The sequence below is a fragment of the Lithobates pipiens genome, unplaced genomic scaffold, assembly GCF_037356315.1.
Source record: "Lithobates pipiens isolate NorthernLeopardFrog02 unplaced genomic scaffold, aLitPip1_a1.2 Scaffold_16, whole genome shotgun sequence".
Taxonomy (NCBI): Eukaryota; Metazoa; Chordata; class Amphibia; order Anura; family Ranidae; genus Lithobates; species Lithobates pipiens.
In genome coordinates, this window is record NW_027507748.1 from 421,851,035 (window position 1) to 421,876,966 (window position 25,932).

Genomic DNA, 25,932 nt, shown 5'->3' on the forward strand with positions numbered 1-25,932 from the left:
TCTCAAGCACAAGTTTAAAAAAAAAAAAAAAAAAAAAAAAAAAAAAAAAGCACACTTCAATAAAAAAACAAGAAAAAAAATAAAAAAACAAAGTTAACTATGGCTGCAACTATTTTAAAAAATAGTTGGCCGATTATGGTTTTGATCAATTGGATAATACCCTATAATTTAGTTAATACGTAAAAAGTTTAAAAAAAAAAGCACTTTATTCTTCTTGAATATCGATATGCAGTGGCAAACTACTGTATTTTACTAATTTTAAGGAGGGAAGTTTCAGTAAAAAAACATTTTTAAAATAAACCACTATGAAGCAAATTAAGGGTCAGTGCCCATCAATGTCCATCTGCAGCCTGATAAATGTCCATCTGCAGACTAAAGTCCTCAATGCAACCAAAACAAATCAATACAGCCCGATTATTGCCCTCAATGAAGCATAAAAAAGTCCTCAATGCAGCATGATAAATGCTTTTATTCAAAATGCCTGCAATATTAATTTGCCTTCCTTTAAAATGCCTTCATTTGCAGCCTCACCTTCTCCCTTTCCAGCAGCCTGAAATCAGGAAATAACCGAGCCATCGGCTCCTGTGATAGGCAGAATACTGGTTCAATGCCGATGGCAGAGGTGGGAGTGTGTGAGTGTGTGTGAGAGAGTGTGAGTGTGTGTGAGAGAGTGTGAGAGAGTGTGAGAGAGTGTGAGAGAGTGTGAGAGAGTGTGAGAGAGTGTGAGAGAGTGTGAGAGAGTGTGAGAGAGTGTGAGAGAGTGTGAGAGAGTGTGAGAGAGTGTGAGTGAGAGTGAGTGAGAGTGAGTGAGAGTGAGTGAGAGTGAGTGAGAGTGAGTGAGAGTGAGTGAGAGTGAGTGAGAGTGAGTGAGAGTGAGTGAGAGTGAGTGAGAGTGAGTGAGAGTGAGTGAGAGTGTGTGAGAGTGTGTGAGAGTGTGTGAGAGTGTGTGAGAGTGTGTGAGAGTGTGTGAGAGTGTGTGAGAGTGTGTGAGAGTGTGTGAGAGTGTGTGAGAGTGTGTGAGAGTGTGTGAGAGTGTGTGAGAGTGTGTGAGAGTGTGTGAGAGTGTGTGAGAGTGTGTGAGAGTGTGTGAGAGTGTGTGTGTGTGTCGGGGAGAGCAGAGTGGAGAGAACATGACGGCTTGGTGAGGTACACTATCGGCGTATAACATGCACCCGATTTGCCCCCAATTTTCAGGGGGAAAAAAGTGTGTGTTATACGCCGATAAATACGGTATATGGTTAAGGAGCAAAATCTCTAACTCACTGAGGACAGACAGAAGAGATAGTATATACACACTATATCAGGAGGTTGAATCTGGTAAATAGACGCAGGCCAAATTTTTTATTTAAAGAAAAAAAATATAAAGACTGATGTGGATTCAGACAGAACTGTAATATCTTATGCATGACAGACTCCCTTGTCATAGGCAGGTGGATGATAAAAGCTACATGCGCCTGCCATTACTTATGCTTGCCATACAAAAAAAAATAAAAAATATATATTTTAAGAACGTTCGAGTTTCTAATCATTTTTGACCACAGCGACGGGATAATTCAAAGGAGCAGAATAGAAAAACTTCTTGGTCAAAGGAATTTTCAGACAGTGTACGTGATTTTTCGTTCAGAAATTACTTTTTATTTTTTTAACCACTTGAGATCCGCGCTATTGCCAAATGACGGCATTAGCGCGGATCTACTTTTCCGGGACTACGTCTATTGACGTCGTCCCGGTTACGAGCGGCCTGCGCGCCCCCTGAGGGGCGCGCGCGGCGCGCTCTGTGATCGGCGAGTCCATGAGACTCGCCTGATCACCGATCCGTGTAAGGGGTCGATCCCGACCCCTTATCACGTGATCAGCTGTCAGCCAATGACAGCTGATCATGTGACAGAACGGAGCCGGTAATCGGCTATTATTCCTCCTCGCGCTGACAGCGCGAGGAGAGAAAAAAAAAGCCGATCACCGGCGGCCGTGATCGGGACATCAGTCCCGATCACGGCCAGCAATACAGCTGACCACCTGCCCCCTGCCAGTGCCCACCGCAGTGCCATCCTGAATGAAAGTAAGTGCCCCCATCAGTGCCCATAGTGCCCACAGCGCCACCCACAGTGCCACCCACAATGCCACCCACAGTGCCACCCACAGTGCCCACAATCTGCCGCAAAGGTGCTGCACCCCAGTGCCGCCCATCAGTGCCCAGCAGTGCCGCCCATCAGTGCCCAGCAGTGCCACCTATCAGAGCCACCTATCAGTGCCACCTATCAGTGCCCATCAGTCCCATCTATCAGTGGTACCTATCAGTGCCCATCCGTGCCACCCATCCATGCCATCTTATCTGTGCCCATCTTTGCCCATCAGTGCCGCCTTATCTGTGCCGATCGGTGCCGCCTTATCTGTGCCTATTAGTGCCGCCTTAACTATGCCTATCAGTGCCCACCAGTGCAGCCTATCAGTGCCCACCAATGCAGCCCATCAGTGCCCACCAATGCAGCCCATCAGTGCCCACCAATGCAGCCCATCAGTGCCCACCAATGCAGCCCATCAGTGCCCACCAATGCAGCCCATCAGTGCCCACCAATGCAGCCCATCAGTGCCCACCAATGCAGCCCATCAGTGCCCACCAATGCAGCCCATCAGTGCCCACCAATGCAGCCCATCAGTGCCCACCAATGCAGGCCATCAGTGCCCACCAATGCAGCCATCAGTGCCCACCAATGCAGCCATCAGTGCCCACCAATGCAGCCATCAGTGCCCACCAATGCAGCCCATCAGTGCCCACCAATGCAGCCCATCAGTGCCCACCAATGCAGCCCATCAGTGCCCACCAATGCAGCCCATCAGTGCCCACCAATGCAGCCCATCAGTGCCCACCAATGCAGCCCATCAGTGCCCACCAATGCAGCCCATCAGTGCCCACCAATGCAGCCCATCAGTGCCCACCAATGCAGCCCATCAGTGCCCACCAATGCAGCCCATCAGTGCCCACCAATGCAGCCCATCAGTGCCCACCAATGCAGCCATCAGTGCCCACCAATGCAGCCATCAGTGCCCACCAATGCAGCCATCAGTGCCGCCTAATCAGCGCACTTCAATGAAGGAGAAAAATGACCCGTTTGCAAAATTGTATAACAAACTATTAAAACATGATTTTTTTGCATCTTTTTTTGTTTGTTTAGCAAAAAATAAAACTCCGAGCTGTAACTAAATACCACCAAAAGAAAGCTCTATTTGTGGGAAAAAATGATAAAAATTTCATTTGGGTACAGTGTTGTATGACCGCGCAATTGTCATTCAAAGTGCATCAGCGCTGAAAGCTGAAAATTGGTCTGGGACTGAGGGGGGTTTAAGTGCCCAGTAAGCAAGTGGTTAAACAATGTTAAAAGCAAGAGAAATTTTCAAACGACATTCTTTCATTCAGCAAATGTACACAGGATATTCTCATCCGAAATTCGATAAGTGTATAGCCAGCATAAGCCTTGGTTCACACCTATGCAGTTTGCTTTTTATCAGTTTTCTTTTTGCTGTGCTTTTTGTAAACCTGATTTTGCTGTGATTTGAATTTTTTATGCATCTTTGGAGAATTTGTTGGTGGGCAGATTAAAAAATGCAATCACAGCAAAAAACACACTACATGCTTTTTTGCAGCTTCTCCACTGAAGTCTATAGAACCAAGAAAGAAAAAAAAAAAAAAAAAAAAGTTTGCATTGGGGAAAAAAAAAAAAAAAAAAAAGTCCTTGACCATTTCCAAATACACAGCGGCTGAAAATAACACCACTTAGCTGTGAACGTGTCCCATGGGAAATTTATAATTAATTTTATATATATATATATATATATATATATATATATATATATATATATATATATATATATATATATATATATATATATATATATATTTGGAAATGGTCAAGGACTTTTTTTTTCCCCCCCCCCAATGCAAACTTTTTTTTATTTTATACATATACATATATACACACACACACACACACACTGTGAAATATACATCTCTCATATCGTATTTATCTGTGTATAACACACACTGTATCCCCTTTAAAATTAGGGGAAAATCATGTGTGTGTTATACGCCAAACAGCTGCCACTGAAATAGATAGTCTTATCTCCTGTGTACTGGGCTCTGCTCGCAGTCACGCCCAGTCCCGCCTCCTAGCATTGACGTCCCGCCATTGGACCGATGTTATGTCCATCATAATAGCCGGGTCAAGGGACGGGGCTGGGAGCCGAGCACACAGGAGATCCAGCTCTGTTTATTTTGGCAATAATAAGGCTGCAGATGGGCACTGATCAGGCTGCAAATATGGGCACTGATCAGGCTGCAAATATGGGCAATGGCGAGGCTCCAGATGAGCACCGATAAGGCTGCATTGATTGGCACTGACCTTTATTTTGCTTCAAAATTCTTTATTTAAAAATATAAGGTTTTTTTCCTGAAACTCCCCTCTTAAAATTAAGTTACGTTATAGGCCGATAAATACGGTATATAGTCCTCGGGCCCCTTCTCTTCTCCATTTACGCTTCCTCCCTTGGTATGTTAATAAACTCCCATGGCTTCCAGTACCAGATCTATGCTGATGACACACAAATCTCTCTCTCTACTCCTCACTCATTCGGTCTCCTCTCGCATTACTAACTTGCATAACACGGATGTCACACCACTTCCTCAAACTTTCTAAAACAGAGTTCATAATTTTTCCTCAAGCCCACGTCCCTCCCCCTGACTTCCCCATCAAGATCAATAATGCAACCATCAGTCCCTCCCCTCATGCCAAGGTGCTAGGTGTAATCCTAGACTCTGACCTGTCCTTTCATCCCCAAATCCAATCGCTGTCCAAAGCATCCAGACTTCACCTCCAAAGCACGCCCCCTTCTAACCTTTGAGACCACTAAGCAACTTATTCACTCACTCGTCATCTCTCACCTTGACTATTGTAATTCCCTCATTGGCCTACCTCTCCGCAAGCTATTCCCTCTTCAGTCTATCATGAATGCTGCTGCCAGACTCGCCCACCTTGCCAACCATTCAGTGTGTCACTCCTCTGCCAATTCCTCCACTGGCTTCCCATTGCCCAACAAATAAAATTCAAAACAAAATATCACCCAAACCATCCTCTGCTGCTCCTCCCAAGACCTTCTGCTCTCTAGCTCCCTTGTCTGCTCCTATCATTCTCTGGAACTCACTAGCCCAATCTGACTATCTCGTATTCTGTCCACTTTTAAGCGATCCCTGGAAACCAATCTCTTCAGGGTGGTCTATCCTGCCTCCAGCCATCAACCGAATCTTCTACTCGCCTCATCAGTTCATCCCTCACAGTCCCTACCTTTTGTTTCACCAGCCCCGCCCTCTTAAAGTGTAAGCTCGCAGGAGCAGGGCTCCTCTAACCCTCTTGTTTTGAATTGCACTGTTGGTGTAGTGTGTCCCTACATTCTAAAACACTGTGCAAACTTTTGCCGCTATATAAATCCTGTATAATAATAAATACACCCAGAAGTAGGATATTTGGGCATTATAACTAGGAGTCAGACATGAAGCTATATGAAGAGTGGAAGGGAGATATAAATCTTTTATATTAAAGTAGTACTAAAAAACAGACTTTTTTTATGGATATGCTCACTTAAAAATAGAATGCACAATACTGGTAAAAGTTTACTTTAAACGCAGTTGCAAAGCATTCTATTACCTCCAGTTTCTATGGGTTCACATGCCGATCTTCCCTGCACCTTTTCTTTAAAGTGATTTTAGATAATGTGCAAGAGGTTGTTATGCCAAGAATCGTGAGCTTTATTCCAAGAAAAAAAAAAATGAATAAAATTGTGATTCTCATTTTTTCCAGAATCCAGTATAGAGCAATAAGGGTGAAATTCTATCAGGGCAATAAAGGGTTAAGTAGCATAGAAGACGTGTGGAATGATTAGTTCCTGCATTGCTCCCTAAAGGCATCATTCAACATACGTAGGTGTGGAGACGCAGGAACTGACTTCATCCTGCACAACTGGAAGTGACACGTGCTACACTCGGAAGCGACACATCCGATATGGGATCAGGCTTGCACTGTAAGTGGAGATAGTAACCAGCAAAAGGAGCACGTGTCTGTTCTTGGGGCAAGGCTAATGCACTCTTGAATGCAAGTTTGCACTTCTTTTTATGCATATGCTAAATAGAATGGTTTTATGTGATGGAGGACTTTCTTCCTTTCCACGCAATAACCTGATATGAGACTTGGTTGTAAGGAGGCTCATTGAGTAAAATCGGTAAAGTTGGAGAAGACATACCATGGAGAAAAAGCAATATTACACCAACTTTCCATATAAAAAAGGTCCAATCGTTCTGGAGAGGTCTCAGGTGTAGGGGGCGACACATGAATCCACATGGTGGCGTGAAGCACAAAGCAAGTTGTGGAAATTTCCAGCATCCCCTGAATGCTGTAACATTTGCTTGTGCTTTCAACCAAACTGTCAAACCGTCATTGGCTGGCTTCATAACTGATCACGTGTAACACTGTCTGTTGCAAATCCGACCGAGGCCAATTTTGCCCCCTTAATAACTAGGCCCTTTTTTTTTTATACGGCACTGTGTTGTTTTAACTGACAATTGCCTGGTCATGCAATGTTGTACACAAACAAAAATTGTGATTTTTTTCCTCCCCACAAATAGAGCTTTTGGTGGTATTTGATCACCTCTGCGGTTTATTTTTTTGTGCTATATATTTTTTTGGGGGGGGGGGGGGGGGGGGGGTTCTATGTAATTTTCTAGCAAAAAAAATAAATATGAATTTTACATGTAGGAGAGAAATGTCAGAATTGGCCTGGATGGGAAGTGGTTAAGGAGCGATCACGGCCGTGTGCATCGGCTCCAGTGGCTCGCACCCCCTAGGGCTCTTAAAGCAGCTGATGTACACTTACGGCGATCCGTGCAGCCCTGACAAACTGGCACAGTATGATGGTTGCTTGGCAAAGGGTTAATATGGGTCTTACAATCAACCTATAGTTTAGCTTTAGTTCTCTGCTATCAAACCCTGAATGATATGTTTTGGGTGGACTGGTCCTTTAAACTTGTTGACAAGAAAATATAAAAACCACACATGCCCAGCAAGCATATCTTACAGTAAGTGGTATATAAGCAATTTATAGGAAATTATCATCAAGGCTATATAATAGCAAAGCAGTAGAGCTTTCTAAAGAATAAAAAAAAACATGTTATTCATTAGACACGGTGAATAACTGAACTATTAAGAAAACACTGTGTACCCAGGGATAGCACATAATGTCAGTTTATACCAAGACTACATTTCCAAATGGAGCATATGTTGTCAGCATCCCTAGAATAACGCTCTATATTTGGACAAAAACTCAATCATTAACTCAGTTATTACGCTTATTAGACATTAAGGTGGTTGCTCAAAGCATTCATTTTTTTTTATTTTTTTTTTATGAAAAATATCCAGATGACACAACCTGAAACACTTAGATCAACATCAAAAGGTCCCAGTTTATATTTAGAACCCTCCATATGAACAATATCTACATTATCCTAAGTACACTGGATTAAAATCAATAAATTAAAGTTGTGGTAAAATCTTACATATACCCAAGTGAAGCAACTCCTCTCAGATGATACACAAATGACACAAATCCTCCTGCACAAGTTGTACCTCTTTATCAGCAGTCTTCTCTACAGCCAAAGTGCAGAATTTATAAAGCTTGTCTGAGCTTCCAGAGACAAGGGGGCAGGGAGCTGAAGTTACTCTGCAGAGTTCATGGATGAAAGCTCAGAGCCGATTGGAGGATTGGACAGCACACAGGAACAGAGCTGAGGCTGTCAATCAGCTGGAGCTCCCTCCCGTCACTCCTGGTGTCAAGAAAACCTGTCAGAAGTGATTCATACTGCTAGAGGAACAAGGCAGCAGACAGAATTGGCACGTAGTGCTCTTAAATAAGACAAGTAGACTACATTCACTCAGGAGCAACACGACTTCCAGCGTGACTTTTGGAGGCAACTTGGACACTACTTGAGTATGAATGACAGCGCGACTTGGAGTGACTTACAACATGACCAAGTCGCCCCAGGCCAGGCGATTTTGGCCAATCAGAATAATCAGCTCTTGAGGGGGAACTCCACGCTAAAAATTTTAATAAAAAAACGGCATGGGTTCCCCCTCCGGGAGCATACCAGGTCCTTAGGTCTGGTATGGATTTTAAGGGGAATCCCCCCACGGCGAAAAAAAAAAAAAAAAAAAAAAAAAGGTGTGGGGGTCCCCCCAAAATCCATACCAGACCCTTATCCGAGCACGCAGCCTGGCCGGTCAGGAAAGGGGGTAGGGACGTGCGAGCGCCCCCTCCTGAATCGTACCAGGCCGCATGCCCTCAACATAGGGTGGTGGGTGCTTTGGGGAAAGGGGGCACACTGTGGCCCCCCACCCCAAAGAACCTTGTCCCCATGTTGATGAGGACAGGGGCCTCTTCCCGACAACCAATGGCCAGGCTTATCAGAATCTGGGAGCCCCGTTTAATAAGGAGGCCCCCAGATCCCGGCCCCCCCACCCTATGTGAATGAGTATGGGGTATCCCTACCCATTCACCAGGTGGAAAAAAAAAAAAAAAGGGGAAAAAACAAAACAAAAACACAACACAGGTCTTTAAAGTCATTTATTAATCAGCTCCGGGGGTCTTCTGACTTGTCCGCTCTGTTCGGCCTCTTCTCCCGGGCTCCTCTGCTATCTTCTTGCAGCTCTTTTACTAGTGGAGGAGCCCAGTCCGCATTTCAGCGGGAGAGAGCATTGTGTCAACATCGGAAGAAGAAAGAAGAGAAGAGTGAAGGAGGAGACCCCCCCCCCCCCCCACTAGTAAAAGAGCTGCAAGAAGATAGCAGAGGAGCCCGGGAGACGGTGCCGGACACCGGGAGAAGTGCCTGAACAGAGCGGACAAGTCAGAAGACGACCCCCAACGTTGGAAGACGACCCCCGGAGCTGATTAATAAAATTACTTTAAAAGCCTGTGTTGTGTTTTTTTTATTGACTTTTTCCCCAGGTGAATGGGTAGGGGTACGATGTACTTACTCATTCACATAGGGTGGGGGGCTGGGATCTGGGGGACCCCTTATTAAAGGGGACTCTCGGATTCCGATAAGCACCCCGCCCGCAGACCCCGACAACCAACGGCCAGGGTAGTCAGGAAGAGGCCCTTGTCATCAACATGGGAACAAGGTGCTTTGGTGGGTGGGGGCGGGGCCACAGGGCACCCCCCCTTCCCCAAAAGCACCCACTCCCCCATGTTGAGGGCACGCGGCCTGGTACAGTTGGGGGGGGGGGGGGGCTGGCTCGTCCCCACCCCCTTTCCTGACCGGCCAGGCTGCTTGCTTGGATAAGGGTCTGGTATGGATTTTGGGGGGACCCCCACGTCGTTTTATAGGCGAAGGGGGGGTTCCCCTTAAAATCCACACCAGACCTAAGGGCCTGGTATGCTCCCGGAAGGGGAATCCATGCCATTTTTTTTATTTAAAATTTGGCGTGGAGTTCCCCCTTGAGAGCTGATTATTCTGCGAGTGGCGACATTGTCGCTTCAATATAGATGGAGATCCAACTTGGAGGCGACGGTCATTGAAATCAATGGGTACAGGTCGCCTAGAAGTCGGATTGAAGTAGTACAGGAACCTTTCAGAAGCCGGAGCGACTTCAGTAGTATGCTTTAAGACGGCTCGCATTCACTTACATTGATTTTTACATGTAGCGCAACTTGAGGCGACTAGGGGCAACCTTAAAGCGGTTTTGTACAGAAAATTGCAAGTTCATCTTATTCAAATGGCTTTGGAACATGGATGCAGTTATGACCATTGAAATAAAATATGCAGTATTTACCTTTTATTTTAAATGTTTATGCCGACTTCCGGGCTCTCCTCCCGTGGGAGTAGGCGTGTTTATCGGCTTCGCAATGGTCCCTGGGAACTTTAGCTATTTCCCAGGAATCAGTGGGGGACACAGTCATGCCGAAATCTCGTGAGATTTCGGAAGGAGGACGCCGGTCACGTGACGAGGGCATGTCCGAAATTGCCATTTTAAAAGTGGGCAGGCAGCTCTATCTGCCATTACCACTATAGCACATGAGGCAAGAGGAAGGAAAACAAAGAGGACACTCAATGAGCATGTGCGAGATGGAGCGGTGGATGCTGGGAGCTCAGCGTCATCGCATCCAGGAAGTAAATGCCTGTGGGCTTCAAACGCCCACAGTGAAAATGGAAACCGCCAGACTGCTTTTTTAAAAGTTTTCCTTAGCAATGAAATCGTCACGCCGGGGGTTAAAAAGACGCCGATCGTGACTGCAAAGACACCGTAGGAATCGCCCACCAGTGACACAGGTAAAAAAAAAAAAAAAAAAAAAAAAAAAACGGCAGCGGAATCCCGCTTTAAGTCAGATCCAAAGTTTCCCCTGTGTGAATGGAGTCTTACACACTATAGAAAGATATGTTTTGTTCCCATTTAAAAAGTAGTTTTCAACCACTTTAAAGGATAATACAGGAAGCACAGCCAACATGTTCAGAGCATCCCCCCCCCCATCTAGGCATGGTTTCAGTGCAGCAGTACAGCCCAATCATGGTGGTAGTAATCTGGGGATATTTTTTGCATAGGAGATTTCGAAACAGATCTACTGTAGTCTCTTACATATAGTCAGAGGCAAAAAGATATCCTTACAGAAAGATTTCTCACAGCTACCAATCATTTTTACCTGAATCGGACTAGTTATTGAAATTCCTAACCAGGGCATTCCCCTAACCCAAGTGTCTGTGCTTTTTCTGCATCCAGTGACTGACTCTTATTCGAATTACCACAATACACGATAAGATCAGGCTGTATGGTGCACACCACAGTACTGAACACAAATTTGTATTAATCATGTACACTGTCATATCTATGTCATGTCTTCCAAGTGGGTTAGGTTTGGGGCTAGAGCCAGCAACTGAGCACTGTAATCAAAAGTAAAAAAAGTCAATGTAGGTTTGATCTCCTCATAACTTATGTACAGTGTATGGTTTTACCCATGGAGAAACAGTATTAGAGAATAGTGAGCATTGTTGGAGCAACTGTACAAGAAATACATAAACACATGCAGGGGAAATCAACATAGCCCTATTGGGACTTTTCTGGCAGTAGTTCTCCCAAGTATGATTTACATCAGTGTTGGTAACATTACCAACTCGTGCGGCAAATTCAGGTAGTTCTTACTAATGCCATTTAAAGAACCCGTCACTGTGGCAGTGAATTACCACCCATTCTCAGATTAGAAAAATGGCAGGAATTAAGACCAACTCTAAACTGGTGTAGGGGTGTGATATATATGTGAAAGCTTCCTACATAATGCTATATTCCCACCCCAATCCAGCTGTCAGCCAGGAGAATTCTCAGCCTGAAAGCTAGCCGTCAATGGGATTACAGGTGATGGTATTATCCATGTCAATGGGTGGGCGGAGCCTTCTGGTGAACTGAGACTAGTTTTCCCAACAGGTCCGCTTTTAATTTTTGATTGTGCGGATAAAAAAAATATATAATCAAAAAATTATATATATATAATTTTTTTCCCATTAAAAATAAACCTAAACATCCTTGTTGATTTGCCAGAGATTCTTTCCCTTTTTCCTGTGAGCAGAAGCCTGATCTGAATGAAGAGCCCTGACTGGTTGCTTACAACACTTGATCGTCAGCCCTGACCAGCTGCTCACAGGGCAGATAAGTTGCAATACTGATCCCTGTGTGGTATAAATTGACTATCTTTACATTTCAAGAAAAGCGTTTCAAAAAGAAGATACTGGATGCCTCCTTTCAACCTTCCTGGGCTTCTGCATTGCACTGACCGGTCCCACACCCTAGTAGAGACATTCATTTATCTCCTGTTCCTATGTACCAACTAGACACTGTCTTCACTAACATGTTATTGTCCTCCCAATAAAATCTGCAGTAGAATTTTTGGCAGCTTGAATCTTTGGCAGCTTTTACCCAAACCTTGCAATATGTTTCCAACAACCTTGCTCAAGTGTTTGCACTATGTTCTTTATCAGCTAGCCCCACCACACTATGTTCTCTGGCAGCTGACCCATGATTCACACAATTTTCAAAGCTCCCCCTCATCAAAATTCGATTTTCTTGGCACACATGCTAGCAAAATAAAAACAAACATAGTAAGCAAAAAGATAGTAACATCCAAACAAATCACATCTTTCCATCAGTATGAATTGTGAGGCCTGTTTAAAATCAGGTTGCCCAAGGCTAAGTTTATTGTGATGAAAAAAAGTCAAAAGCATGCATCCATTAGGTCCAAATCACCACCAAGAGGCTAAAATGTCTGTTACTCTAAGAGCAGTGGCCCATTTATGAAAGACTGCACGAAGTTATAGAGGAGCCAGTGTAATAAGCAGAGGTGGCTTATCTTACCTTGTCTTTTTTGTCTTGGCGAGCATATGGAAAACATGGAATGACTGCCGTGACCCGAGAGGAAGAAGCGATCTTGCAGGCATTTATCATGATGAGGAGTTCCATTAGGTTGTCATTGATCTCACCACAGCCACTCTGTACGATGTAAACATCTTCCCCCCTCACGCTCTCACCAATCTCAACACTATAATAAAAATGGGGGAAATAGAATGGTATGTACTGTAAACATAATGTTTATTGCGAGATGCATCATAACTGCTACAAAAACAGGGGAAGAAAAATATTTTATAGCAAATGAACTCTAAAATGACAACAAAATATTGGTGTAGATAACGGAGTCAGATATTGGTCAAAATTATTAATTCTATAAAACAGTGCCAAAAAACACAGCATACCATAGCATGTGGTTACTTGTAACCTGCAATGAGCAAGAGTAGGCTCTTACCGTTTGCTGTATTCATTATTCAGCCACCGCATAAATAGACACATTTAGAGTTCTCCAATCAGCATGCACCATGAGCTTCACCGACTGCAGAACGACAACTGACTCAGAAGGGGGTGGTGTAATGGTCCCCTGCAAAGAGACTGTTGCTTCCCTACAGAAATCAAGGGTCCCCCTAGGCAGCATGCTGGCAGGAGATTGGCTTTTTTACTCATGCCGTCGCATATTTCTGAAAACTATAAGACTTTGGGCATTTTTTTGTTTTGATGCACTTGGGATGCATTTAGAAGTTTTAAACTCAGTTTAACTTGGCTTTACACTTGAATTTGACCTGATTAAATGGCTTCTGAATTTTCACCCTGTTAACCCTTGCAACACACAACTGATATATATTCAGTCTATGCATATTAAAGTGGAATTTTAAGGTTTTTTTTGGGGGGGGGGGGGGCACAGCATTATGAGACATACCTGCTGGTGTCTTCCTCCAGCGATTTGATCTCATTAATTCATTGCCAGTGCTTATCTACTTCATGGTCCAGCATCTTCCAACTCTGCTACTGAGCAAACAAGCGACTCCTGCACATGAGTGCTACTGTTACATCTTACTGATACCTGGCTCAATTTTTGGGATCTTACATTTGCTGAGAATGATATTGTAGGGTATACTGCACTGCGCATGCACTGAAGCTTTTTCTGGCAAAACCATCCTGTGTCTCTTCTAAAAAAAAGAAACAGGTACACTATTTAAAATGTAAACATGATCTAGGCGAAGGAAACTGTCAGTATGTCAAGACAGCTTCTACACACTTCTTCCAGATATATTTTCAAAAAGCAGTCAGCAGTGACAGCTCCTGTATTTCTGTCCAAGTACAATCCCTAAATCTGTAGAAGGCTCAGATCATCAATTAATTCCTTATTCATAACCAGGAAAAACTGGGTATAACAGGGACAAGAAAAACTGAGCAATCAGCCAGTGTTTTCATAAACAGCAATTGAAATGATCCCTTTCATCAAAAAATGACCTTCTAAATAGAGGAATGTTTGTTGCAAAACATTTGCAGATATAAAAAAAAAAAAAAAAAAAAAAAAGGTACCCTTTCAGACCTGCACTATAGGATTTCATTTTTCCTTAGTGTTGGCATCTGTCTGCAATTAGCCCTCTAGTTTATTCAACCCATTGTATACTAAAACACATAGCTGTTAAAGTGTATTTAAGGTCCAGTTCACAAAAGACGCAGTTCCGTGCGCTTTTTTCCCGCACAAGAGGCATACAGTGTTTTCCATGTATTCCAATGGCTCTAGTTCACACCATGCTGTCTGTTTCCAGTTAGTTTCTGCACCAAAAACTGAGTGCATGGTGTGAACTAGAGCCATTGGAATACAAGGAAATCACTGTGCATGCATTTTAAAGTGGTTTGGTACCTAAAAATTAAACTTCATATTATTAAAATCACAAGATAGAATACTTACCTAAATGAACCCTGAAAAAAAAAAATATTCTTTAATTACCTTTTATTTCAGATGTTTCTACTGACTTCCTGGTTGTCCTCCCGTGGGAGTAGGCGTGGTTATCGTCCTCGCAATGGTCCCTGGGAAATTTCCCAAGAATCCATGGGGGGACAATGAAATTGCGAAATCTCGTGAGATTTCGTTAGGATGCCGGTCACGTGACGAGGGTGTGTCTGAATTTGCCATTTTTAAAGTGGGCAGGCAGCTGTATCTGCCATTACCACCATTGCACACTGAGCATGTGCGAGATGGAGCGGAGCATGCTGGGAGCCGAGTGTCATCGATATACAGGAAGTAAATGCCTGTGGGCTTCAGACGCCCACACTTAAAATGGAAAATGCCAGAGCACTTTTTTAAAAGTCATCCCGAGGAAAAGAATCGTCGCGCCGGGGGTCAAAAAAACGCCGGACGTGGATGCTAAGTGAAGGTAGCAGTCGCCCACCTGTAACACAGGTAAAAAAAAAAAAAAAAAAAAAAAAAAAAAGAGCGGAATCCCGCTTTAAGTGCAGAAAAAAGCGCACGGAAACACACCTGGTGTGGACTGACCCTAAATGTAACTAATATTGGTGCAAACAGGAAGGCAAGACACCACTGTAAGCAGCATTTGGAAAGACAACAAAAATTCAAGGGAACAGTGCAATACTGCATGGACTACAAATATACCTGGTCACTGTGAATCTGGTAGTAGGTCACAGACGCTGCTACCCGAAGAAGAGCATTGAAATGTTGCCCTACTTTTCATTTAAGTAAAGTGGATAAAAATGCAGTCCCGATTTATTCACAAACCATGGGGCCCATTTCTAAAGCTTAAAAATTGCATATTTATAAAAAAAAAAAGGACAGGTGCTTTCTTCAGGACAGCTTGACAGGCTCTATCAGTGCTTTGAAGCCTTAGGTCATGCTCAACCTGTGGCCCTTCAGCTGTTGCAGAACTACAGGCCCCATGTGGCATTGCAAGGCTGACCGTTACAAGCATGACAACCAAAGGGTAGAACCATGATGGAACTTGCAGTTCCACAACAGCTGAAGGGCCGAAGGTTGAGCAGCTATGTTTTAGGCAGAGGCACCACAGACTCCACACCAGGATCTGCCATTTATGAATGAAATGTAAAAAAGTGCACACAAATGTGGAAAGTGGTACAGAAAGTGGCATCCCATAAACACATCAACAGAGGCCCATCACCTGCCCCACTACAACCACACTACAACAGAACAAGTCACGAAGAGCTACGGCTCCATCACAACAGCCACAATCAGGAGCAAACATTATTAGTATAAATGCACCTAGCCAGGTAAGGCATTGTGGAACCATAAACAAGAATGAAGAACAAAGATTTTTTTGTTTTATTGATAATGCAATTTACTGCGCTTATATGCATACAGCAATTAATTTTTGTTTTTTGTCTTCAAAGATGGTCTTCGGGCCAGTTCACACCATAGAATTACAGTCTAGTTGCATGTTTTGATGCATTCAGGTGCGTTTTAGATACAACATGGTGCTTTTGCCCCCCCCTTTTCACCTTAAACTATCTATGCATGCCGGTGTGTTTTGGATTAGAGGTCGACCAATATATCGGCCGATATTTGCAATTTTTTTTATTAATCGGCATCGCCCGATTGTACTGATAAAAAGGCCGGTTTAGAACTGCAGCGCGACTTGCAAATGACTTCTGTAATAGTAGTCAGTGTAAGTTGCCTCATAGAAGCAACTTTCCTCCTCTCTGGGCAGTCTGCCAAGAAAAAAGAGCAAAGAGATACAATGTTTACACTTGAATGAATGATTTCAACTTTGTGTTGAGTTCTCAGTTTAACCATTTAAACACTAAGGGTCCTTTCAAACGGGGCGGATCAGTTCTGATCCGCCCCGTGGATATCTGCTTGCTCAGCGGGGATCACTCCATCGATCCCCGATGAGCAGGGAGATGACAGGTCCGTCTCTGCACACTGCGCAGGGACAGACCTGTCACAGCGCCGCTCTCCCCTATGGGAGATCGGATGACGACGGACCGCAGTGCCCGTCACCCAATCCGATGACGGATGGAAAAATAGCTTTTTCCTCCGTTACACTTTTTCGGATCGGAGCGGGTTGGATGTCAGCGGACATGTCACCGCTGACATCCGACGCTCCATAGAGCTCTATGGAGCACCTGTTCAGGTCCGCCTGAAAAACTGACAGGCGGGCCTGAACAGGACGTCAGTGTGAAAGGGGCCTAAATCTTTTCTGACACTTGTTGCTTACAAGTAAAAATCCTGTATTTTCTGCCAGAAAATCACTTAGACCCCCTAAAAATTATAATATAATATAAAATATAATATAAATATTTTATCAGCAATAGCGGTTGTTGCAACATTTTGTGTCACACGCCATTTGCGCAGAGGTCTTTCAAATGCATTTTTTTTGGGGAAAAAAAATACACTAATGATAAAAAAAAATAAAAAAAAAAAATAAAAACACACTACACCAGTGAAGTTAGCCTATTTTTTTTTTACGTCCAAAAGTTTTGACTACCTGTTTTTATTTAATAATCTAAATCATACATACAAGTAAACTGATTGGAGTTTTTTTGTTTAATAAATGTTTAAATGTCAGAAATTTTATGCATCACTTAAGGCTGCTTTCACACTGGAGCGGGCAGGGGTTGATGGTAAAACACTGCTAGTTTTAGGGGCGCTTTACCATCATTTTAGCGGTGCTATTCAGCTGCGAGCGGGCACTTATAACCCAGCTAGCAGCAGAGGAAGAGGTTAAAATGCGCCCATGAAGCACCGCTGCCAAATCGCATTGCGATTCGGCAGTGGTGCCCATTCATATCAATGGGCAGGAGTAGTGGAGGAGCGGTATACACCACTCCAAATGTGCCGCTTGCAGGACTTTTTTTTTTTTTTTTTAACATCCTGCCAGCGCATCGCCTCCCTGTGAAAGCACTCGGTCTTTCACACAGACTGCAGGGGAGCCGTTTTGCAGGCACTTTACAGGCGCTATTTTTAGCCAAAAAGCGCCTGAAAATGCCCCAGTGGGAAAGGTGTGTGTGCTCGATTTTATGAGATGAAGGGGGATTTAAAAAAAAATAAAATAAAATAAAAATCAGCCTAACATATCGGCCCCAAAAAAAACCCATCATATATTGGCCATCGGCCGCCATGATTTCTAAACATCGGCATCGGCCAGAGAAAAACCCATATCGGTCGACCTCTATTTTGGATGCACTTTTCCCATGCTCCAGTTCAGTGCAGTAAAATGCAGCATATTCTACTTTTTTTCTGGAACGCACTAACTGACCGCACTGGTGTGAACTGTGCCACATAACCTACTATTCATGCATTTCTGATGCAAAAAAAAAAAACCCACACTGGACTGCATGTGGTCTGAACCGGATCTTAAAACAGAACTGTTTATGAATAACAAAATGCCTCAGGAAAAAAAAAAAAAAAAAAGAAAACACAAGTTACACAAATGTTACCCAACAGGAGCCAGATGTTTGTAATCTACAATTTCACACGCTGATAGACAAAACTATGAACACTGCAGGTGATCAGCAGAAACTGTACAGTCTGGAAAGAACTACCTAGGACACTACATTGCTTAGGTAATTTCTCTGTAAATGGACTGAGTAAAACTTGGACATGGGTTAAAAAGGTCAGTAAAATCAAAGGTCAGTGGCCTAAAACCAGTCTGGGAAGGTCGAACAAACAGACAAAAATGGTGATGCAAGTAGGAAACAGGCAGAGCAAGAGGACTATGGTGAAATCCGTTCCTAACCAAATAAATCAATGCTAGTGTGAGATTGATAGAGGATGCAAAGCAATGCATCTCCATTAGCTCACAGATGCTTCATACTAGAATGTGGTTGGTTCATAGAATTCCAGATTACAAGCCAATCAAGTTGTTTTGCTCTGCTTAATGCTCTTGCCCCAACATGTTTACAGTCACAAATACTGAAAAGAAATATTTAAAGCAATTTTGTTACTAAGGGATCAAAAATGAAATCTGTACACCCTGTTCATAATGACCAAGCCCTATGTAGGAGGCTAAAAAACGTAAATTTTTAGGAATGGATTCCTTTTATGGTTTGATGGGTTAAATAAAGATATACAATTTTGCCAACTGGTGCTGGATTTTTACTCTCTTCATTGAATGAAATACTTTTATAGCGCACAATGCGAACTGAATCGCCTCAAGGCGCTCACTGGATTTTAGGACTATGTCAGTCCGGGCACAGATGTCTTGATTTCATCCAATCTTTATGGGATTTTGGGGTTGTAGCACATCCTTTGTTGCTCTATACCCGGGGTTGGCAACCCATGGATCGCTGGCTACCTATTGACCTCAGGTAGAACGGGAACGGTTCTGTGCCGCAGACTCCGCTACTGCCGGTCCTTATACTTCTGCCCCCGGCCTGCTGCTCCATGCCTTCGGTTCGTCCCTCTCCCTCCCCTCCGGTGCGGTTAACAGTGGAGAGTGAGAGGCAGCACAGCCCAGGGGCGGAGGAGGAGCTTGACAAGTTAACTTTTTAAAGCAACCAATCACCAGCTTGCTAATATTAAGTCACTCTGCCAGCTCCTTCCCCCTGTGCAGAACTGGGCTGCTTCTTGGTCTCCTGTATGCACAGGTGGGATGATGATCAGATCATGGGATGATATGATGATATGATATTGATGAGGAGGAGGGAGAGTGTGTGTCTCCCCCATAGCAGTAGCCTCTACCACACTTCACATCACCCCCCTTCTCCATGTATTCTGAGTGCAACGCACATCTAATCCCTGCACTCTTGTAATAGTTGTGTCCACTGCGTTTGGGCTCTTTTGGGTTAACCATGTATCATCATCCACAGTAGATCACAAAGGCCGTGCTGTTGGACACTATGCAAGATACACACATGAAACATGCCTTTCTGCCATCACGCTCTGGTGTGAACTGGTCCTAACAGGACACTGTGCCTGTGAGCTTGGACTTCTTCATTGCTGTTCAAGTAGAAGGTTGCCTACCCCTGCTCTATACTTTATAGTAACTTTTCAAGCAGCTCACCAGTTGAAATGCCAGCATGTTACAGCTTCCCGGCTGCAGGTATTCAACATTTTAATCAGGTCAAAAACTTACTGTTCCTACCAACAAGTGCCACTGGAAAGGCAAGAACACCTATGCTTTTTATGCATGTTGCATTAAAGAGACTCCTGCTTGCTGCATCTTTCATGCGCCTTTATGAAAATGCACATTACAGAGTTCTATAGTAATGTGCCTAAAATGCAACACCCAAAATGTGCCCGCCCTCTACGGGTGTGTTGATTTCACTTTTGACCCTGTAGTAACGAGGTCAAATTAAATTTACAAATAAACACGCTCTAAACTCAAATCCCCTTTTTAGCGCACAGCAGATTTACAATATCCAAAACAAATATCAATTAAGTGTTTCTAAAACATGAAACTACTGTAATTATATCGCTAAATAATAAAAAATGTGCTATAATAAATATGTCACAATAAAAAATCTATTGTTTTAATAATTTTGCATAATAGTTGTAAAAGTGCCTACATAAAACTCAATAAAGAGGTACAAAACAATGTCCATAGTTATTAGCCAGTACAATGATAATATCCAATGTGTAATACAAAATTAAATATTAACATGACTCTCAATTGACAATGCAGTCCAAAAGGGTGAAAATGATCATCCACGGCAACCAATAGTAACTGTAGTTAGTATCCAATGGCAAGTCAATACATGCAACTTATCACTATCCACGTTTTGATATCCACTGATGCCAATTTTGGGGGGTTATGTCCTCTGACACCAATGCTAGGGGTTATTATTGTATGCACTGACAAACTTTGGGAGCCATTATGCCCACTGATACCAATGTTGAGGGTTATTATTGCACCAACATTAATTCTGTGCGTTATTACTGCACTCACAGACCCCAACATTGGGGAATCATCATTTACACCCACAGACCCCAACATTGGGGAATCATCATTTACGCCCACAGACCCCAACATTGGGGAATCATCATTTACGCCCACAGACCCCAACATTGGGGAATCATCATTTACGCCCACAGACCCCAACATTGGGGAATCATCATTTACGCCCACAGACCCCAACATTGGGGAATCATCATTTACGCCCACAGACCCCAACATTGGGGAATCATCATTTACGCCCACAGACCCCAACATCGGGGAATCATCATTTACGCCCACAGACCCCAACATTGGGGAATCATCATTACGCCCACAGACCCCAACATTGGGGAATCATCATTACGCCCACAGACCCCAACATTGGGGAATCATCATTACGCCCACTGACCCCAACATTGGGGAATCATTACGCCCACTGACCCCAAAATTGGGGATTATTATTACACCCACTGACCCCAAAATTGGGGATTATTATTACACCCACTGACCCCAAAATTGGGGATTATTATTACACCCACTGACCCCAACATTGGGGATTATTATTACACCCACTGACCCCAACATTGGGGATTACTGAATCCACTAACACCAATGTTGGGGGTTTTGTTGCATTCACTGACACCAATATTGGTGGTATTATTGCATCCACGGACAAACGCTGGGGATTATTACTGCAATCAATAACACTGGCGGTTATTACCACATCCACTGACATAATTGTTATGATTACTGCCACAGATACAAATGCTGGGGTTACTGTACTTCAACTTCTTCAGTATGTACTGCGAAACACTCCAAAAAAGCAACAGGACTGAATTTTGGGCATTGAGAATGCAGCCCAATGCACTGCTATTGTTCAGCCCTCTAATAGTGTTGGGAGCCTCACTTGAAGCCCCCTATAATTTTTAAGTTGACCACAATTGCCATAGTTCAAAACCATTTTTTATGAAGTAAAAACAGATTACAGCACACTTACTTTCTTAGGTGCTGTACACTACACCAGCTTGTGCACCCAATATCTGCCTTCCCTTCTGGTCCCACTGAAAACAATGAACGCCCTTGAATGTGATGTCCAAAAAGGAAAAAAACTTTTTGCTGTAACTTAGAGCGTCACGATTAAGCGTGCAGAATTGTTATCTCGATTCTCCGCCTGCCACAACAGCAACTCCGGATTTGAACGATTTTACAATTCTGACCATTCAAAGCACACGCCTGTTTCGGAGCGGAGGGGAAGCTGCCGGAGCCAGCATGAAACTTATGTCAGCAAAGAAGAATGCGATGGCAGCGGGCCCTTACTCTTCCTGTGTCCGTCCAAGCGGGACACATGACAGAGTAAGAGACAGGGTGGGGGTACTATCAATTGCGCTCCATCAATCTCTCTCTTCTAAAAAAAATATTTAAAAAATATGTTGCAAGAATCGTGATCTTTTTACTCCAAGTATAAAAATTGTGATTCTCATTTTGGCCAGAATCGTGCAGTTCTACTGTAACTAAATGCGAGCTGCAGTTTGACCTCAATTTGTTAGTGTATCCAAATCTACTAATACATTTAACAATACCATCCCTCTCAGACTGACAATGATGCTGTCTGCTGTTCCTCCTGATCTCATTCATCCAGAGTTGTATCTCACTAATAAAGGTGGTGCGTTACTGGCCAAATCAATTGAAAACAGAGGGGAAAAAAAAAACGGATACAGCCACCGCATTAGATGATTGGTAAGCTGCAAAATATATATATTTTTGGTTTTAATATAAATTACAGCTTACCAAAAAAAGAAAAAACTAAATGCAACCACCACATTTTAGGGTTTTTATTTTAATGTATTTTTACCTGGTGATCCTGCAAGGAACACACTTTGTATCTTAGGGTGTCTCCACTCTGGATGGAGGAGCAACAGAGACACCTTTGGACAGCAGCATTGTCAGTCTGGTGGAAGAGTGGAGTTCAATAAGCAGAAATAGCCGAAGTTCAGTTTCAATTTGTTAGTCAAGACTAATACTTTATAAGCAGTTATAGTAACAGTTTGTTCCCTTTCGGGGTAAAGGTTTTTACATAAATGAATAAAAGCTGAGCATTGTAAGCACTAGTCAGTGTTAAATGGTTTGTCTCCAACTGCTACTTTATCTGCACAGCTTGGTCTGTTAAAATAACACACTAAAACCACACACACACACACACACCGATTTTTGGACGACGGAAAGTTAGAGCTGCACGATTCTAGCTAAAATGAGAATCAAGATTTTTTTTTTTGCTTAGAAGACAGATCACGATTCTCGCGGCGTAACATCATCTTTCACATTAAAACAAAAAATGAAAATTGTGCTAACTTTACGGTTTTGTTTTTATTTTTTTTATTTAAGTGTATTTTTTCCCAAACAATTGCATTTGAAAGACTGCTGGGCAAACACAGTGTGACATAAAATATTGCAGCAATTGCCATTTTATTCCCTAGGGTCTCTGCTAATTTTTTTTTAGAATAGTTCCAAGTAATTTTCTAGCAAAAAATATTGATTTAACTTAAGTGTCAGAAAAAGATTTAGACTTTAAGTGGTTAAACTTCCTGCATTTACACCCATTTGATCTAAGCAAGTTAGTTATAAGTTCTAAACTTGGCAGATTGCCCTGGATGCTCTTGACAGCTGAGTGAGCAGATAATCTTTCTACTTGTTTATATGAAAGAATCGCCTACTTTCAGCGGGAGAGATCGTCAGGGGAGTGAATCGATATTGCGTTTTTTTTTTAACGATTAATCGTGCAGCTCTACCAAACGTCCATTTTTGTGGCATGCTAGTCTCATGTCGAAAGTGAAGAGGTTGCTCACGATGCAAAAAATTTCGTACGACAGAATACAACATTATGTGTTGAACAGTTTTGTATGTATTCTTTTGTTTCTGAGCATGCGTAGTCTTGCTGTCATTCACCCGCTGATCAGGCGAATGACAGATCCGTGTCCACTCCACCGTGCAGAGCAGAGATTGACACAGTTCCGCTCTCCTCTATGAGAATCAGGTGGAAATGGAGCATCTGTCTGTTTTCAGCTGATCAACAGATGGAAAAATAGGACCAACATTCGTCTGGATTTTGCGGGCAAGATCGGATGGCGGCGGGTGTCAGCAGACATGTATCCACTGACTTCCGCAGCTCAATAGACAATGCAAGGTCCAATCAGGTCTGCCTAAAAATCTGACAGGCGGAACGGATTGGAAAGCCCGTGTGAAGTCTAAACACAATCCTACAAGAAGAAAATAATAAAATAGTACTATTTAGTAAGGCTCCATGCACACTAGTGTTTTTTGCTTAGGGGAAGCATCTGTCCCCTAATGCCTCTTCACCGAGAACCGAGCAATTAAACACCGCTTGCTCAGAGAGCTGCGGGAACTACTCCTAGAAGCTAGCGTTTTTCTTTGCATCCATGCACACTACTTAGACCATTAGCGTTCAGCTTCAGCGTCTAGAAGCAGGAGGAAAAAATAAATAAAAATTTTCTTGTAGAATTTTCTGGAGTGTTTTTCCAGAAGAAATGCTCCTAAATTTTATTTTTATTTTTTACTTTTTCTAAGCCAATGCTCTTAAAACGCCATTACAAAAAGCTCTTACCAGTGTTTATCTAGTGATTTTCCAGAGTTTTTTTAGCAAAAAAAAAAAAAAAAAAAAAAACACACACTAGTGTGCATGAAGCCTAAAAGAGTTGCTCTAAGCTATTTTTTTTTTATTATTGTCTGGAAATGTTCAAAGATTCATTTTCATAACCAGAGCAAAGACATCGTTTTGGATTTGGAAAGCTTTGTTTTGATTATCAGAATAGCACAGGAAGCCTTTGCTTACTGTTGGTTCTGCCATTTGTTCATGCTCATGTACGCTGCATTGTTTAGAGAAGTCAGAGAGCTCTCAGGACATCGGTCACAAACATGCGGCAGTAAAAACAAAATCGACACAGCTTTGCATTGGAATGTTTGAAAAGATTTGCATATATAATTTTCTTTCCAGTTTTAATCTGTTAAAGAAACCAGAATAGGCAAATGCTCTACTGGTTTGACTGGACTGGTCTGGAAATGACAGCATACTACATACAGTATACTAAAGTCATCAATTAACTCACTAATGGTGGCCACAGACAGGTAAACCCGAACTTTCAGTAACTAAAAGGATCTTCGGGCCAGCTTTCTTTACATGGCCATTTACTGTTCAATGCAGGCCGTGTATCTCCCGATTACATGGAATAAAATGTTTTTTTTATATATTTTTGGGCATCGTTAAAACAAAAAGTAAAAAATAATGCATTTTTTTCAAAATTGTCACTCTATTTTTGTTTATAGCGCAAAAAATAAAAACCGAAGGGGTGATCAAATACCAAAAGAAAGCTCTATTTGTGGGGAAAAAAGAACGTCAATTTTGTTTGGGAGCCACGTCACACGACCGTGCAATTGTCAGTTAAAGCAACGCAGTGGCGAATCGAAAAAAGTGGTCTGGTCTTAAGCCAGCAAAATGGTCCGGGGCTGAAGTGGTTAAAGGTGCCTGTGCTAGCAATATAACAGTACAATTAAACACTAACAAATTCTAAATATCACAAGCAGATGTACAATACACTGGTAAGATGTACATTAAAAGAAAAAAAAAAAAACAAACAAACAAAAAAAAACAAAAAAAAAAACCTCTAGCAAGGTTTAATACAGCATAAGAAATGGGTAGGTATGTTTGTATTTGTTGTGTGCATGATTTTTTTTTTTTTTCTTAAATGCATCAAGCATTGATGATCATGAAGCACCACATTCCAGCTTATATAGACAAAACAGACATGGGACTCTTAGGTGCCAAAACAGACTGGAATGCTAGAGGTTTTTGGTTATTGTTCCTAAGTTTTTGGATAGTAGTGTTTATTTTTTTATTTTATTTTTTATGTGGCTTCTACATTTTAACCACTTGCTTACAGGGCACTTAAACACCTTCCTGCCCAGACCAATTTTCAGCTTTCGGTGCTCTCACAATTTGAATGACAATTACTCAGTCATGCAACACTGTACCCAAATGAATTTTTTGTCCTTTTTTTCCCCACAAATAGAGCTTTCTTTTGGTGGTATTTGATCACCTCTGGGGTTTTTATTTTTTGCGCTATAAATGAAAAAAGACCGAAAATTTTGAAAAAAAACCGCATATTTCTTTGTTTCTGTGACAGAATTATGCAAATTATTAATTTTTCTTCATAAATTTTGGCCACAATTTATACTGCTACATATCTTTGGTAAAAATAACCCAAATTAGTGGATATTATTTGGTCTTTGTGAAAGTTAGAGAGTCTACAAGCTGTGGTGCGAATCGCACAAAATTGATCACATCTGATGTACTGGTGGCCTATCTCGCTTCTTGTGACCCGAACAAGTCAGGAAAGTACAAATACCCCCCAAATGACCCCTTTTTGGAAAGTAGACATTCCAAGGTATTTATTAAGAGGTATAGTGAGCTTTTTGATGTTGTCATTTTTTTCCCACAATTCTTTGCAAAATTAAGATTTTTCATTTATTTTTTTTTCTCCACAAAATTGTCATTGTAATAGGTTATTTCTCTCATGTGGCATGTGTATACCACAAATGACACCCCCCAAAAAATTCTGCTACTCCTCCTGAGTATT

At 42.4% G+C, this 25,932-nt stretch overlaps 1 protein-coding gene across 1 annotated transcript in view; it reads right to left on the reverse strand.

Moving 5' to 3' along the window:
* PRPS2 (phosphoribosyl pyrophosphate synthetase 2) overlaps positions 1-25,932 on the reverse strand; it is a 91,867-nt gene that overhangs the window by 37,344 nt on the left and 28,591 nt on the right. The window contains exon 2 of the mRNA XM_077482545.1: positions 12,435-12,618. Coding sequence (XP_077338671.1) covers positions 12,435-12,618 — 184 coding nt within the window. The remainder of the gene's footprint in view (positions 1-12,434; positions 12,619-25,932) is intronic.